Source organism: Lagopus muta, chromosome 5 (genome assembly GCF_023343835.1).
Source record: "Lagopus muta isolate bLagMut1 chromosome 5, bLagMut1 primary, whole genome shotgun sequence".
NCBI lineage: Eukaryota > Metazoa > Chordata > Aves > Galliformes > Phasianidae > Lagopus > Lagopus muta.
Genome location: NC_064437.1, coordinates 63,204,923 through 63,221,630, shown reverse-complemented (window position 1 = coordinate 63,221,630; position 16,708 = coordinate 63,204,923). Strand labels below are relative to the sequence as shown.

Below are 16,708 nucleotides of genomic sequence, written 5' to 3'. Positions count from 1 at the left end.
TTTAGATGCCGTTGGTGGCTGATGAAATGTTTGCATCCACCTGCACAATTCTGCTTGCGTATGACTTCAGGTTTGCCATTTCTCAGGTTTCTTTTCCCTGTCAATATTCATAGCTGGCAGTAGCACTGCTGATCCTGTTGGCACCTGGCCACTTGGTTAAGGCTGACAGTTCTGAATAAAGATTAAGCTGCAGTCGGTAATTGAATTAGGAAGAGGAATGACCTATTTTTATGATATTATTATTCATCATATTGATTGTGGCAGTGCCTGTGAGTCACATAGACCCAGGCAGCACCTTGCAGGGCACTGGCTTTGGGGGACGTAGGACCCTCTGTGACAGCAGGGAAGGATGTAGGTGCAGGGAGTGGGGCATGTCCCCTCTGTGCCCTCATCCTTTGTGAACGGTGGGGAGAGAGCCAGCATCTGTGCAAGGTGATAGTAACAGGAGAGGAGGAGGGAAGGGGATGGGAGAGCTCAGGGAGATGAGCAAAAAGGGCAATTATAAGTAAGACTGAGGTCAGAAGCCTTTCAAAGTATGTTAGATCACATTGCCAATTAGTATCGAGTAGAGGAAGTCCAGGCAGCTCTTCAGAAAGCTTTTCAGGCAGATAAAAGCCCTTTTTTGTGGATTTCCGGAGCTGCTTGCAATAGGGGGAGCATCTGAGAGAGGCCCCTCTGCAGAAGGGGTCCACCTCCCGAGGTGTGGTGTCAAGGAAGGTGGAGATAAATTGGGAAGTCTTTCAATACGAAGTTTTCTGTGAGGATAATTACAGCGTTGAAACGACGCGCATTGTAGCGGGTGACTTACAAAGTTCAGTCAGTTTGCTGGGGGATAATTTCATTAAGGTCCTGAAGTAGCCAAATTGAAAAGTGAATTTTCAATGATGGATTTTTTAATCGAGGAGCAAAAGGTCAGATTTGATCCATGATTAGAAACTGAAACTAAAGAAATCAAGATTGAGAAGCTGTTGCAAGTTTTACCAAAGATGAAATAAACCTTTTGATCAGTTTACGTAGATCTGTCATGTTTTCTTCACTAATAATGTGGCTTTCTTTAAGGAAACTGTGAGCTCTTCAGTGCTATATGCTTTAGTCAAACAAGAATGAATGAACGAATCAGGAAAGCCAAGTAAGATGCTAATTAATTAATTTTTTTTCTGAAGTAGTCTTGATAGCTATAGTGTAGGTCAGACACAGAGAGTTGGAAAACCCACAAACCACCTGCCTGTGGCTCCTCTTGGGAGAAGGACCATTGTTCAGCTTCAGCATTTCACGGAGATGAGCAGAAAGTCCAGGCACTCTTGCCATCAAACCTTTAACTAATGGCTTATTGCATTTTCTTATAGCAAAAACTCATCTGTTGACTGCAGATGAAGTCATTTATTGCCTGAAGTCATTGACATGCAACGTGCAAAACTGCCTACATCTCTGGGTGTGGGTACTAGTTCATTTCTCTGGATGAATTCACTGCCAAATGCTATAGGCATGCTGAGCTGAATGTCACCTTGGCATTTATCTTAGACTCAAGGTTAATTTATTTCTTTGTGGACTGTTGATGTGAGAAGCAGTGTTAGAAAAAAAAAATCCTAAAGTATCTTAGAACTTCTCTGGGCAAATGGGTTTTGTGGTGACTGATTTTTTTAGTTGAGTGAAAATCAGCTCAAGTAGAGAATCATCATTATCATTGCCTGGCTTTTCAGGAACTGGCAACACATCCTCAAAGGATATGTTCTAGCTCCTAACACCTTGAGAATTCACATTTATATTAGGGGAGATATATATACATATATGTTCTGATGGGCAGAGTTTAGCCCTTGATAAAATTCGTCACTCTTAATAACTTCCAAGCAGGTTTGTTGCTCATCCTGTCTGTGGTGCAGTTTAGTATGAGTTAAAATATATTACACTGTTGACCTATTTAATTTCATTTACAACTTGCTGAAGTAGCTTCTTTCTCCTGCTCTGGAGACCTTGCAGACCATTGTTGCACGTTGCATCATTGGTGTAAATGCTGGAAGCTCACTGTCTTGACAGGGTTTGACTAAAACACCAGTGAAATGTTTCATGCCCATCTGTCTGTACTGTTATTCTTTCTTAAGACTGTGTTGCATCACTGGAAATACCAAATATCTGTTTTGAAAGCCCTTCTTGTTCATCTTTCAGCACAGTTTTCTCCAAAAGCAATACAGGGCTATGAGATCTGATAAGGAACTTTGATAAAATGCAACCTAGAAGGCTGTGAAGTTGGGGAATTTTCGACTTTAAGTCCAACTTGGGCCTTCATTCAATAAGAAGGAAGTTAATTCAGATCTTCATGGTGTTCTTGGGAGGTTATTATAGCTTGGAATCTGTGCTGCTCCTCCAGATGGAAATATGTGTTCAGTATTGAATGTAAAAACAGCAGACACATTTAAACATTGGTTAATTTTCTCATTTAAAACATTTTTATTGATTTTTCAGTTAATTCTAGAATTCTTATCCTAAAATCCCTCGAGGTTTAGCACTGATTTTTTTCTTGTAGGTGATTTTTTTCTATTATATAGAGACCTGAGAGTGAGCGAGGAGATACCACACAAACATTTACATGTGTGTAAACTTACCTATGTCTAAACTTTCTGATTCTGTACTGCTTCACAAAGGGTATATTTATAACCAAGGTAGATTGATAATTTTTCTCGGAGGCTTTTCCCCATATTCCCTTTTTAATCTTGCTTTTGAAACCTTTGACATAGCCACGCATGGAGTTCCCATCCAAATTGCAGACAGAGAAGAGTCTGACGCCTTTCAGATCCATTTCTGTATCATCTGGAGAGTGTTAGACTCAAAGTGCTAATGTGTCATTAACAGCTTTTATTCAGGAAAAAAAAAAAAAAAAGGAGAAAAATAATAAATAATACCCATAGCAGCTTTTTTTTTTTTTTTTTTCCTGGAAATCATAGAATCATAGGATGGCTTGGGTTGGAAGGACCTCAAAGATCATCCAGTTCCAACTCCCTGCCGTGATCCTATGCCATTGTCTGGGTTAGAGGATGCCTTGGGGAAGGGATGCGTCCTGCAATCCTGAGCTGCCAAATGAGGTTTGCAGCCTCGAGCAGCAGGGCACCATGCTGGGATCCACACTGGTCCCAGTAAGCTGGTGCCACCGGGTCCCTGCTGCCCCACCAGGTCTGTCTGGGTCACAGCAACAATCTGCTCCTCTGTGTCTAAGGATTATTTGAGCATCCAAGTGTTCATTCCTTTTAAATGAATGAGCATAAAAATGAGCATAAAAACACTACTAAACAAAAGGCAAATTGTATTTTCCCAGTCAGTCGAGCATGTTGCTCGTGTCTACTGAGATGCAGTATTAGTGACTAACAGCAGATAACCACCACGTGGAGGAAAGGCAGTCCCAGTCCTCCTTCAAAATTCGTATCCTAAAAACGGTGCTGGAACAGAATAGAGGCTGCTGCACATCTCCCTTTTATTTTTGCTGAGATGCAGCAGCATTCTCCGAGGGCACGCGGCCGTTTTCCTGAGCAAGGCGGTAATCCGAGCACAGCTTTGCCTCTGGGTGTAGCCCCATCCCCTGCTTGAGGCTGTTTGGTTGCTAGGACAACTTCCATAAATATCCCCGAAACATTTGGTGTCTTCAGCAGCGGGGAAGCAGACCTGCTGGGGAAGGGGGCTTTTTTGGGTAGCGGTGGCTGGCTTTGCTCTGGGCCAGCGTCTGCACCGGGCAGCTCTGGAACAAATTATTCTCTGTATTTATTTCCTTGCCTTGATTATTGTATTTTGTCTCTTCAGTGAGATGGCAGAAAGAGGCCGACGTGGTGCCTGCTGTGATATATATTATGTCTTCTAAACTTCCTTGGCAAATGGAAGTGCTTAAAGCTTTGCACACATATTTATCTTATACATATGTTCTGCAGAGGCACTTGCAAATACCTTTGCCTCTCGGCTTACCAAGACTTGCAGGGCACCGTACCCTGTCCTCTGTGTTTGTGTCCTTCCCAGGCATGCCTTCCCATTCAGAGACCATTTTAGCAAAGATGCTAAAATTACCTATTCCTGGGACCCACCGACTATGAAGATCAGTAATAATTTCCCATGCTGATTGGAATTATCTCAGATACCCTCATAGCTGATCAGCAAAAAGTAATACAATTTTCTTCCTCTTAGTGCTTGGCATAATTACACACCGCCCCGCAAACTAAGTGTAAATTGAAATGGAAATGCTCGTGCCTGGCCAGCTTCCTGGCAGACATCAGCAGGGGATATGGTTTGCTGGATGCATGCAGTTGCCTGTCTGGGTCCTTTGGTAGGCTGCTGCCTGGCTGAACATCAGTGTACACTGCTGCATGTGGCAATGACAGAAGTTGTATGCATTTAAAATAAAGGAACAGTGCTGGTTGCTGTGGGCTTATCCGTCCTTCCCCTTCCACAGGGCAGTCCTGGGATCCAATTCAGCTCCAGATGTAGTTTTTCAGCCTTTCCACCAACTTACAGAGATGCGGATCTGAGCTTAAACCAAGAGAAGTCTAATCAGGAATTTCAGATCATGACTGAGTGAGATGTGAGGCTTAAAATTTCAGAAAACACAGGTTCCTCTAATTAACTTTGTTTTCCCTCTGCCAGATAACCTCTTCAAACCAAAGGAAAGATTCATTCCGGAGAAGGAGATGCACATGAGATCCAAAAGGTACAAACCACTGGAGTTCAGTCTTCAATCCTATTCTCTGCTGCCTCACACTGGAGGCCAGGTTAGGAGGGCTAGCATGCAGGCCACATTCTGTTTTGAACCGTGTTGCTGTAAACCAAATGCACTGAGCCCATTAGAAGCTTCCCCAGAATTGAGATGCTGCATGGAGGTAACCCATCTCATCTTATTCCTTAGTCCAAAATGAGCAATGTTTTTCAAAAAGTCAGATTTTTGTAACATTATCATCAATAATTTATTATACTTGTTCTGTGTCACGGATCTACTTTGGGTACTTGGAGATACTTGGTAATGCCAAGAATTGCGTTGGAGAGATTTACCAGTTACTTGCAAGTCCAGGGGATGATGTGTGAAGTTAACCTTCTAACTTCATTCCAGGATTTATGACAATTTACCTGAAGTAAAAAAGAAGCAAGAGGAAAAACAGAAGCGGATAATCATCCAGAGCAACAGAATGCGCGTGGAGATCTTTAAAAAGGTAACGATGCACAGTGCGGGTCCATAAGCTTTATTTGCTGCTTTACAGGATGAATGTCTGACCGTTGATTGTAAATCATACAATCTTAGAATGGCTTGGGTTGGAAGGGACTTAAAGGATAATCCAGCTCCAACGCTCCTGCCACATGCAGGGCCACCATATCCATATCTAATACTACACCAGGCTGCCCAGGGCCCCATGCAACCTGGCCTTGAACAAGGAATGGGGCGTCCACAGCCTCTCTGGGCAGCCTGGGCCAGCTCCTCACCACTCTTACAGTAAAGAATTTCCTTCTGATACCCAACCTAAAATCTCCCTCCTTCAACTATGATGAGGTAAAGTTCTCGGCCACCAAGCCTTGCTGTTTTGCAGTGGTTAGCATGGTAGTCTTTCTGTCTAGCAAAGCCCACAGCCCTGCAGCAGTGCTCCCATAGGGGCAGGTTCTTGGGAGGGGTCCATGAAGCTCTGGGGTACCTGTGCTAGCATGTGCAAACCCCAAGAGCTGATGGTCTTGTTCTTAGCATTAGGTTCTGCTTAAGATGTAGCATTAACAGCTGAGCCTCATGCACCTAAGGCGTTTAGTTTTAAAAAATGAGTAATTTATCCTAGCAGAAATCTACCTGAGCACAATTAATCTAGGTGCAGATCTGAGGCACTGCCAGGTGATCCTGCACCATGCCATGCACACCTAATGGCTTTTCCTTGTTGAAGTGCTGTGTGCTCCTCCGTGTAACCACGCTGCTCCTGCCCGAGATGGAAAAGCTATCAGTGCTTTCATTTTGTGAGTAACGTAGCTGGTAGATCTGAGCTGATAGATCTGAGGAGTCTTGTGCCACCTCACAGCATCACTGAAGGTTCCTACTTCACCTCATGATTTTTAACTCCATCTTAAGGCTGTTTTTCTTTCCTTCCCAGCAATTACTGGACCAGCTCCTTCAAAGGAAAACCGAATGACAAAGGATTCTCTTGCCTATCACCGTAATTGGATCTCCAATGCTTTTGACTGTTAGATAAGCCATAAAACTTGCTGTTATCTTAATTACGTGAAGGTATTTTTCTTATCTTTGGCGCCTTATATAAAAAGAAAGATCATTTATATTTCAATTGAAATTTTAAGGCAACTTTCAAGTAAGCAAGGCAGTCTAAAAAAAGGCACAGCTGTTTCAGAGCATCAACTTATGGTCAGTGTACCCAGAGGAAATAATTTTAAGAATTTTTAATGCAAATACCAAATTACAGTGGTGTTATTTATCTTAATCTGTTTCAAAGTATACATCTCTGTAGCAATAGAGCTGGGTTTAAAAGACCTGAGGAGCTTATTTCTCTGAAGTATTCTATTAATTGATTTCCTGTGAGTTAAATCCTTGAACTAAAGAAAAACGAATATCATTATTTGTTATGTTTAGAAACTAGCTGAAATAGCATTACCACATAATCATAGCAGCAGCAGTTTCACATTAATACTTAACATACCAAAAGGGACCAATCTTGGAGCTCTCTGAAGGACTCTACTCCTGTTTATGTAGTGCATTCGCATAGCAAGTTTACCTGTTAAAAAGCAATATTTAAAATTTCGGTCTTAACTCTTTTATTTGTGTTTTTCAATTTAATATGTATTTTACTTCACTTTTGCAAGCATTAAGTATTTATAGAAATGGCATATTAAGAAGCCGTGCCAAGAAGTATGTTTGCATCAAAACTGCAGAACTAAAACCATCTGCAATGTTTCCTTCAAAAATATTTAAATCTTTATTTGTACATTTTGGAAGTAAAAACAACCAGCTTAAAACCAATGGAATTTATTTATGGAATAAAATATGAATATAATATTTATCCAACTGTTGTGTTTTTATTTGGTACTGTTAAAAATAACACAATTATTGAAAGTGCTCGAGAAGTCACGCCTTTGTCTGCCACAAATCCTATGCTAAAAAATCATTGCAAGCGTTAACCTCTGTTGCACAAACACTCCATAGAGTGTGTTCAAATGAGGCTGGAAGTTGGCCTTTGCTATCTGTGCTTTATTTTGCTAATCCAGCCCAAGATGCAAGGTCAGCTTTTCTGGAAGAGCGATGTTTGTGAGCGGAGCGCTGGCTGCCCCGATGGCCTCCAGCTGCATGACTTGTGCTGGCCCCCCAGGATCCTCTCTAATGCATTGCTTTTCCTCTTTGTGTTTCAGCTTCCTGGTTTGTAAGGTGGCATTAATGATGTTATTTTTGCTAACGGAGAAGATATTTATTGAATAAATGTACTGCATACCAGATAGATATTTTTAAGTACACAACAGTTGGTTCAGTACATTTCAAGAGGACACACGAGGTAAGGCAGTGCTTGCTATGAGAGAGGAACTGCCAGAGCTCATCCCCAGAGTAAGTCTTCAACCAAGCCAGTAGTGCAGTACTGGGGACTGAAGTCAGGGCTGGACCACACATGGCTCCAAGCTGAGGAACTTGCAAAAGGAACTGCAAAAAGGACGTCCCTCAGGGTCCTCAGCTCAGCTGCATGCTGGGTCTGCTCCCCTCTGGGTTCACCGATCCCTCTGCTGCTCTCCAGGAGGAGCACATGGCCTGCCTCAGACAGGAGGGCCTCCACCACACAGCGATGGGTTTTAGTAGTGTGTGCACCAACACATGTAACCTCCTAGCCTGGACCAGAAGGATGCTTCCACCTTTCTTCCAGTTAGAGCTCACATTCCAGTTTGTGCCCAGTGCCACCTCTCACCAAACAGAGGAGCTCATCCTTGTTAGAAAGGCATGACTCCAAGTCCTGGTGTGGAAACAAAGCATGTGATGGCCGAGGGGTGATGGCTCAGCCTGCTTTCTGCTCCTCAGCGCCCCATCAGCATGCTGCCTGGGGCAGGACACCTCTCAAGGCACTTGGTTTCCTGTCATCTCTGCTGACCATCCTCAGGATGGTACCACGTTGGCTTGCTGCATCTTCACGCTCCCTGGCTCATTGGTTTCTCCACCTTCTTGCCATCTAAAAGCAGGTATGCTGTTCACAAAATCTTCTGGCTTTGTAGAATGGTATTTTGAAATGTTTTCATTTTTCTTCAAATGCAGTTTTATTCATGACAAATACGTAGCAATGTGAGGTGGAAGTTTTCTCCTACGAATAAGCTTAGGGGTATATCCAGTGAGCAAAATGCTTGACACAAATCTCTGTCTGGGAATGCTTTATGTGATACGAAACCTTCACTTCCAAGTAGGAGAAGTGATCTCTGTTGTAAACTTAATTTCTCTTTCTGGGCCTTAGAAAAGAAAGTATCTGATAACATATCCAGAAAACAATCCTGGCTCTCATTTCAGCTCTACAGTCAAGTCATTGTAATAGAAAATAGATTATACAGGAAAATATTACTTCAGAAAAACATGAGCCTCACAGGCTTAGCCCAGTACAAGTAGGCACCAACTTAATAAACCGTAGAGCTAGGGACAAAATTGGCATAATTTTGCTTTGGACTTGCAGGCATTTCAAAATAAAGAATGCATTCACCACTGGATAGCATGCTGTACAGACAGCTCCCAGCCTGTGCTGGAGATCACCCGTGCTGAGTGCTGGAATTCTCCTTCTCTTTGGATGCAGTTTCTCTGGCTGTTGGCACACACTCCACACACTGCAGGAGGGGCATGTTTTCCTGTGGGTACAACTGCACAAGGATTAGCACTGGTTTTGGTAGGCACTGCTGCTTGTTCCTCGGCCCCTTGGTGAGTTGTTTTCTCGCTCCTGGTGTGTGTGTGAGTGCAGAACAGCATTTGATGAGTGTTGCTAACGGTGAGATGGTTTGGGGGTGCTCAGGCTCACCAACTCAGCTTTCTCCTTCACAAGGCTGTAGATAGAGTTAGGTTGAAGGCTTGGGATAAGCTAAAGTTTTGCACTGATAAAAATGGAGCCCACACCTGTGGAACAAAAGCTGTTTTGGGTGTGCAAGGCACAGCAATAGTTTACATGTTGGCATCATTAATTTCATCTGCCAGGAATCACAGAATCATAGAATCACCAAGGTTGGAAACGACCACCAGTATCATCCAGTCCAACCACCCACCTGCCACCAACAGAACACATCCTTAGGGGCTGAAAGTCATTGCAATGTAAAGTGATGACAGTTACAATATTCTGGGGATTTATCTTACACCCAAATATTTTCCTGTGTACGTGTGTGCAAACCAATAGTTGCTTCTCCAAATGTACTCAGCTGGTCAGATAGGAGAGGGGTAAGATTTGCTTGGAGTTTTGTTACTTAGGATCTGAGATTGGCCATGTCAGTGTAATGCTTTTTGTGAGAGGGCTGATTTACTAGGAAAACAGCGCAGGAAAGCAGGGATAAAATTTCTGGCAACTCTTTCTGGAGGAATCCATTCCCAATACATCTTTCACAGCACAAGCTTCATGGCCAAAAATACCCCATCTTGCTTCTTCTGCAGAGATGTTTGCTCCTTTGACTTCGGGAGCAGAAATGCCTGTGTGCTTAATGGGTGGCTGATTGTCTTTCCAGGAGCACTGACTGGTCTCTTGTTCACTGGCAGAGCATGGGGTTGTTCCATAGGGTTATATCTCATACATCTTCAGCCTGTGTAGTTTATTTCTCAGTGTGCTTCTTGCTGAGCAGGGCTGTGGGTTGGATGCTGGGGAGATGCCCTCCTCGTGTTCCCCTGCTGCCATCCCCATTGCACAGCATCAGGCAGTGGGGCTGTGAGGTCCCAGCATTCCCAATTTGCAAACTTCTTAATAAAGGACAATTAGAGAAGCGGTGCCACAAATTAAATGCAAGAAGGACACCACAGCATAAGAAAAATTAGGATAAAATAAGGCACTGGAATATACTGCAGGTAGAGGAAGTCAGTATAGGGATGAAAATACTTCTCACACTGCTTTGACATACCTTCCACAGAGATCAAAAATGACAGCAATCCCTTCCCCAGGTCCTTGCTCAGAGAGGAGCCCACACTGCTTGCTGAGCAGTGCTGTCTGCCTGCTGGTGGGGGCATGGTGTGAGTTTGCCTCTGGAAGTGAAACTTGTTTCCCAACTGAGCTAACTGGGAGTGTTTGGGGAGGTCCTGTTTTTTCCTCTAACAGTCTGTTTGGTTACGACAGACCTGCCAAAAGCAGCACGCCAAATGAAAACACATTTCTATGTTGGAAATAAAAAGCATTCTAATTTTTTTAATTTTTTTTTTTTTTTTTTTTTTATCAGGCATCTTATCCTAGTTCTCCTTGGCTCCTTCCCAAAGCTGTAGGAGGTAGAATTACTTACTATCCATTTTAGATGACCCACAGAACAAGATAATGAGGTGTATCATCTCTCTGGCAGCTGCAGAATGATTGAAAAAAGAGAAGAAACTGCACAAATGTGCTCACAGAACACACAATTACATAAAACTAGTAAATAGGAAAAGTAGAATAAAGTGCTTGAGGTTCACATTGTGTAGATAGGAGTAGGAAAGAGATTCCCTAATTGGAGAGAGTTTTTTAGGAACCGGTCACAGTGATATATTTGTGGGCTTTGTTCTGACTACTTTTACCTTCTGTAGTATCCTACAAAGGCTAGAGGGTCATTAACATAGAATGATAGGAAGATCCTCATGCAAACGCACATTACACGTAGCTATGTGTGGTTCTAGAGTAACTACAGGTCTGCATGTTGCTTTAGAAACCCCAAATAGGAAATGACAGTGTCTGTTAGATGTGTTTTAGCTTCATCTTCTCGCTTGGGCTGTCTGATAAAACACTATCTAACATGCTTGAAAAGGAGAAGCTTTTGCAGTTCATGAAGCTGTTCCTGAGAAACGTGGAGATTTCCCATTCTATCTGATGTTTTTGTGCTTTCTAGAGCTTCTGGTTCCCTAAGAGAAGGGAGGTCCTCGTATCTCCTTCTGGGATGACATGATGAGTACTAGGTGGGATGGGGCCCTGGATCTGGTGTGAGACTCAGTGGTTGTCAGCACTGCCCACAGTGGGGGTTGGAACTGGATGATCTTTGAGGTCCCTTCCAACCCAAGTAATGATATGGCTCTATGATTTAGTAAAGTTTGTGATCAAACCTGAGTTGGACTCAGTGATCCTTATGAGTCCCTTCCAACTCGGGATATTGTATGTCTCTCATGGGATTGGTGTCTTCCTGAACTCAATCCCATGCTTATCTGGTAGTGGGTCTCAGGGCCAGTTCACTCAGCAATCATTTCAATGAATTATAATGTGTAACTGTGGCCAGGGAGTTCAAACAACACAACAACAACAAACACACACATACTGGGAACAGCTTTTACAACCAGGATATCCTCTGAAGCTGTGTCACTGCAGAATGTGGCTGAATGACAGGTTGGGATCTGGGGGGATGGAACGATGAGGAAAGGATGCTCTGCTCCGTGGATCCATGCTGAGTTTAAGGTTTGTCATGGCAGCAAGGCAGTGACAACAGAGCAGCCTGCCCTGAGCACCTGTGCTGTCTTCAGCCCTGCAGTGATGTCCCAGAGAGGGAATTCCCCATTATTCTGCAATCTGATTTACAGAGAGATTCACCACACATTAGATCCACGTGGGTTCTTTGTGACTAATGTTACTGCAGTGAATACCAGAGGCATTGGTAATGAATGCCCACTTACTGCAAAGTGTCACCAAGTATATACTTAACTTGTAATGCTACTGGGAGCACATATATAATTTTTGTGTTTGTTATTATGGAAAAAGATAACTTTGAGGGCTCGTTGGTCTAAATTTAATTATGTAATGGCATAAGCTAAACTGCATGAAAGATATATAATTATGGGCTGGCTGTTCCATTTAATACTATTAGCTGATGTTCCAAAACCAACATTTGCTTCTATTTGTTTTAGTTCTGAGATTTCACTCCCTGTGTTTGTGAGCTGAAGCAAGTAGAAGTTTTGCATCAGGATGTAACAATCAGAGAATCACTCTTCCATTCCTAAAAAATATGAGATTAGGAGCTAATTGATTTCACTCTGCCGGGATGCATACCTCAGTACTTTTTAATGATTTATCTCTGATTTCCCATTAGAAACACTTCTTTCTTTAAAAACATCCAAAAATACACTGTCCTTCTCATTTACTGCCCCAGCATTTATGATGATGGATGTTGCATTGTTTTGTGGCTAGACAGGAATGCTAAAAATATATGACTTCATAATTTTGGTCTGAGTTGAATACTGTCCTCTTGTGAGACGTGTAAAAATCTGTGGGATTCTTTTCCTTTTGTTTTCAGGGAGACACTGAAATCTGTAGCAATGGATCAAAGCGTTTGTTCTCCGAGTCTGGTCTGGAGTCAGAAAAAACTTATTTAGCAAGATGTTGTATTTAAAGGGTTTGTAGCTCAGGAAACCATCCTGCTCCCAGTCTGCTCTGTCTGATACAAGGATCCAGGCTGGATGTGGCTCTGGGCAGCCTGGTCTGGTGGTTGGCAACCCAGCACATAGCAGGGGGGTTGAAACTAGATGATCACTGTGGTCCTTTTCAACCCAGGCCATTCTGTGATTCTATGATCCCACTGCAGAGCCGACACTTCTCACTGCAACTGCTAAAATGAGTAGCAAAGCTTAAAATGATGCTTCTTGCACCATGGAAAAAGCAGGGAGCTGTCTGGCTCCTCTGGGAGAGGACGCAGGGTGCCAAAGATGCAAGGCTACATCCCTCTGCTTTGGGCTTTGTGGAGTATGGTCACCACAGCCCGCAATGGTGCTGGGCAGGAACGTGGCTGCACCCCAAGGACACACAGTGCTTTGGGGCTGCACGGCCACACCGGAGCCTGGCTCTGATTCATGGAGATGAGAGGAGGGACACGCGGAGGCTCTGCGGCTGAGGGGGGCTGCTCTCAGAGCTCTGTGTTTGCATGACCGAGGGTTTATGCTACAGGAAAAGAATGTAACGAGGGAGAGCATGAGGTTTGGGTCTTTGTGTTTTAACTGCCGAAGAATTCAGGGGGTTGCTGTTGCTGTGGTGAAGGTCCTGTATTCTTGGAGCGGTGGGTTTCTTTGTTTGCCCTTGCATGAGCTCCTCATGGCTTTTTCACCCTTGGCCCTGTTACAGCAGGCTGCAACAGGCTGTGTAGTTTCCCTATAAAGCTATAGAGAGCTTAATCAGCACTACAGCTGACTCTCCTCCCCTGCTTTGCTGGAGAGAAGAAGCTATTTTTCAACACGGTGTTGCAGAGGAATGGGAAAGGGCAGGAGGGTGATGTGCTCATGCCCCAGCCTCTGTCCCTCCTGTGATACTTGAATATCAATCCCATTATGGCTTTAGTTGGAAGGGACCTTAAAGCTCATCCACTTCCCACGCCTGCTGTGGGCTGGCTGCCCAGCTCAGGCTGCACAGAACCCATCTGTGGCCATGAGCACCTCCAGGGGTGGACACCACAGCTCTGGGCAGCAGTGTCAGCACCTCACTGACCTCCCAGTGAAAAATTTCCACCTGGCATTTAACCTAAATCTCCCTTCTTTTCATTTAAATCCATTCCCCTGTGCCCAATTGCTGTCGGACTGTGTAGGGTACTGGTCCCCATCCTGCTTGTAAGCTCCTTTCAAGTACTGGAAGGCGGCTATGAGGTCTCCACAGAGCCTCCACTTACCCAGGTTGAACACTCCCAGCTCCCTCGGCCTTTCTCCATAGAAGGATATAATTTTATAATGCTTTATCATTCAGGCAAGGTGAGACATGGTTTAGTGTCTTTGTTATCTAAAAAGAAATGTACTTGAAAACCTTTCAGCTCAGGGGCTCTGCAGTGAATGATGTGATGCAGTGGCACAGCTGTCCTGGGAGCAGGGGGATCACCAACCTGGAGGTGTTCCTGAGCCATGGGGATGTGGCACTGAGGGATGTGAGCAGTGAGCATGGTGGGGGCGAACTGGGGTTGGGGTTGGGGATCTGAGAGGTCTTTTCTAGCCTTAATGATTCTGTGATTCTATGAATTCAGCATTACAATCTGTCCATGGGATGCAACCATCCTTGGCTCCCTACAAGGGCTCTGCTCCTTCCAGTGCTCCCAAGGACATCTCATAAAGAAGCAAGCTCCACTCAACCTAACTCAACTTTGTAAGCATTTCTTGCATATGTGCAACCAAGGAGACTCTGCGTGGAATTAGGGACACCAGCTGGGTGCTGGAGATTGGGGTACGGGGCAGTGATAGCAGTGGGGTACTGGGGTGGTTCTGCCTCTGCTCAGAGGTCAGAGCAATGGTGGGTGAATTCAGCATCATGGGACTTTTGGGACAGGACGTGGACAAGGCTGTGAGCAAAGCAGGGAGCTGCAAAGGGGAAGGAAGGGAGGGGCATATCTATTGATAGCACAGGGGTAAGCTTGCTGAGCTTGCACTGCATATCATGGGCTTAACACCTCGCTTCAGGCACTCTGCACAGCCTGAGGCCTCATGACAGCCCAGCAGGGTGTGCACACTCAGTGAGATATGCAGAATGGAAACTTGCCCTCATAGACCAGGAAATCTAGAGAATGCAACTTCTCCCATCCAGATCCATGTAACAGAGCAAGTATTTCACCCCAGAGCCACAGAGTGGATGGATGCTATTCCTGGGAGTGTGCTGTTCCAGCAGTGGGACAGGTCTGCAGCAGAGCTCTGTGGTGAAGGGTCATGCCATAACACGCTCCATCTCCGCCTGTTAATTACAGAGTGCTGCAATCTGCCCCTGCAGTCACTGTTCAGCAGGATCTAGATTCTGCAGAGAGTTAATGAAGTGAGGGAGGGCTGGAGACACAAAGTCTCAGCGGCTGGCGGGGGGACAAGCGGCTTTCAAAGGGAAAAGGAATTTTTGTTTTGTTTTGTTTTGTTTACAGTACGAAGCAAAAACTTCAGCCTGGAGGCCCCAAAAATGCAGATCCCTGTGGCTAAGCCCAGGCAAATCTTCGTGCCTTTTGGCACGTATGGGAACAGATAGGCTCGCATTTCTGGATAGCACTTGATACTGCAGTTACAGTGAGGTGTCCTGGATATCCAAAAGGAGATGAGTCTACAGCAGCAACTAACTCCTTCTCCAAACTCTTTCTGCCAATGGGAGTTGATGCTTCCTTCAGTGCACCTCCTGGTGTCTGCACTAACCCTCATGTTATGCTGTTTCCAGGGAAGTTATTCCGTACCTGTCTTTTCCATATGTCTCTCTTCTGAACTGACCTTTCCAGGGCCGTGTGAACAAGAGCTTCTGCATGAACGAGTAATTTGATGACCAGAGTCCAAGCTAACTGCCTGCATCCTGATACAGTCAGATGTGAGCTGTTAAAAATCAAGTGGACTTTTTACATGGATTCATTTTTCACATGTAGATGCAGGCTGAACATAAAGCTCCTCCGAGCTGCCCTTTCCAAGTGGCACAGCAGCAGTGGGGAGGAAAAGGCCCTCTCAGATCCCCAAGTCCAACCCCAACCCATCCCTCTGTGCCCATCATCGTGTTGCTCAGTGCCACATCTCCACAGTTCCTGGATGCCTCCAGGGATGGTGACCCCATGCTCCCTGGGCAGTTTGTTTCAGTGCCTTTCAGAGACGAAATTGTTCCTGATATCCAACCAGGGGGAAGTGAAGGAGGAATAAAGGGAAACGATGCAGTTGGGAGTAGAAGCCTTAAGGCTGAGAGGCAACAGCTGCAGTGTGTGCCACCCTCTGCTTGTCCTAACAGAGGGAAATGGCTGTGAGTTTGGTGATGGGATGTAAAGACAGAGCGAAAAGATCTCTGAGCTGTTCACACCCTGCTGCTACAGCGGGACAGCGCTAAGCCAGCAACGAGGGGAGTGCATGTGGGAAAGAATGGTTACACAGGGTTGAAGTGAAGGAAAAATAAATACGGTAAAGGAAAATACGTACAGTCAGGAAGACAAGGAGGGGGAAAAAAAAAAAAAAGATGAAGAAAAGAAGAAAAATGTTTAAGCAGTAAAAAGACAAAGGTAAATAGGAGCTGGGAAGCGGCGCCCCCCCGGCGACGCTGAGAACAAAGCTGCAGGAGGCAGGGAGCGACCTGCTGGCTGGGGCTGTGCCCCTTTGAAGCAGCCCCACAACCTGGATGCAATTTTCATTTCCTGCAGGGAAACTCGCCCTTGTTCTTCGGAAGGGGATAAGCCAAGCCTCGTAAAACTAATTGTTGGAGGTGGTTTGACATGAGAAAGGAAAAGTCAAGGCTCGGCCTCTCCTGGGTGCAGAGCGGTGAAGCAGGGGCACTGCAGGTTAATTTCACTTTTCCCTGTTGGGTTGGTTTTGTTTTGTGTTTTACAGAAGGGTTCTGAGAAGGCTGTGAACATTACTGTTGTTCGCCAGAGCCATTGCAGTTTGGTAGGGTTCCTTTCAGGCTGTTGCTCATCAAACATTTGGGGCCCTTTTGTGATGAACTATCAGCGTATCAACTCGAACCCCATGAAATTAGTGCAGTAGGATGCAAGGAAGGGTTCCTTCCTTGTTATGATTTGGAGGAGGAACTGGATAATATCTGCTTCATTCATGCTGGTGAATGACCAAGATGTAATTGGCTCCGCGTTTCCCTGTTAGTGAATATTGGTATTCAAAATAAAGATACTGCCACTTCAG

At 44.7% G+C, this 16,708-nt stretch overlaps 1 protein-coding gene across 5 annotated transcripts in view; it reads left to right on the top strand.

Moving 5' to 3' along the window:
- Positions 1-6,988, top strand: part of C5H10orf90 (chromosome 5 C10orf90 homolog) — a 65,206-nt gene extending 58,218 nt beyond the window's left edge. For all 5 annotated transcript variants that reach the window (XM_048946149.1, XM_048946152.1, XM_048946151.1 and 2 more), the window contains 3 exons: positions 4,618-4,681; positions 5,078-5,177; positions 6,093-6,988. In XM_048946149.1, coding sequence (XP_048802106.1) covers positions 4,618-4,681; positions 5,078-5,177; positions 6,093-6,131 — 203 coding nt within the window. In that variant the 3' untranslated portion in view covers positions 6,132-6,988. The remainder of the gene's footprint in view (positions 1-4,617; positions 4,682-5,077; positions 5,178-6,092) is intronic.
- Positions 6,989-16,708: the final 9,720 nt, after the last annotated feature.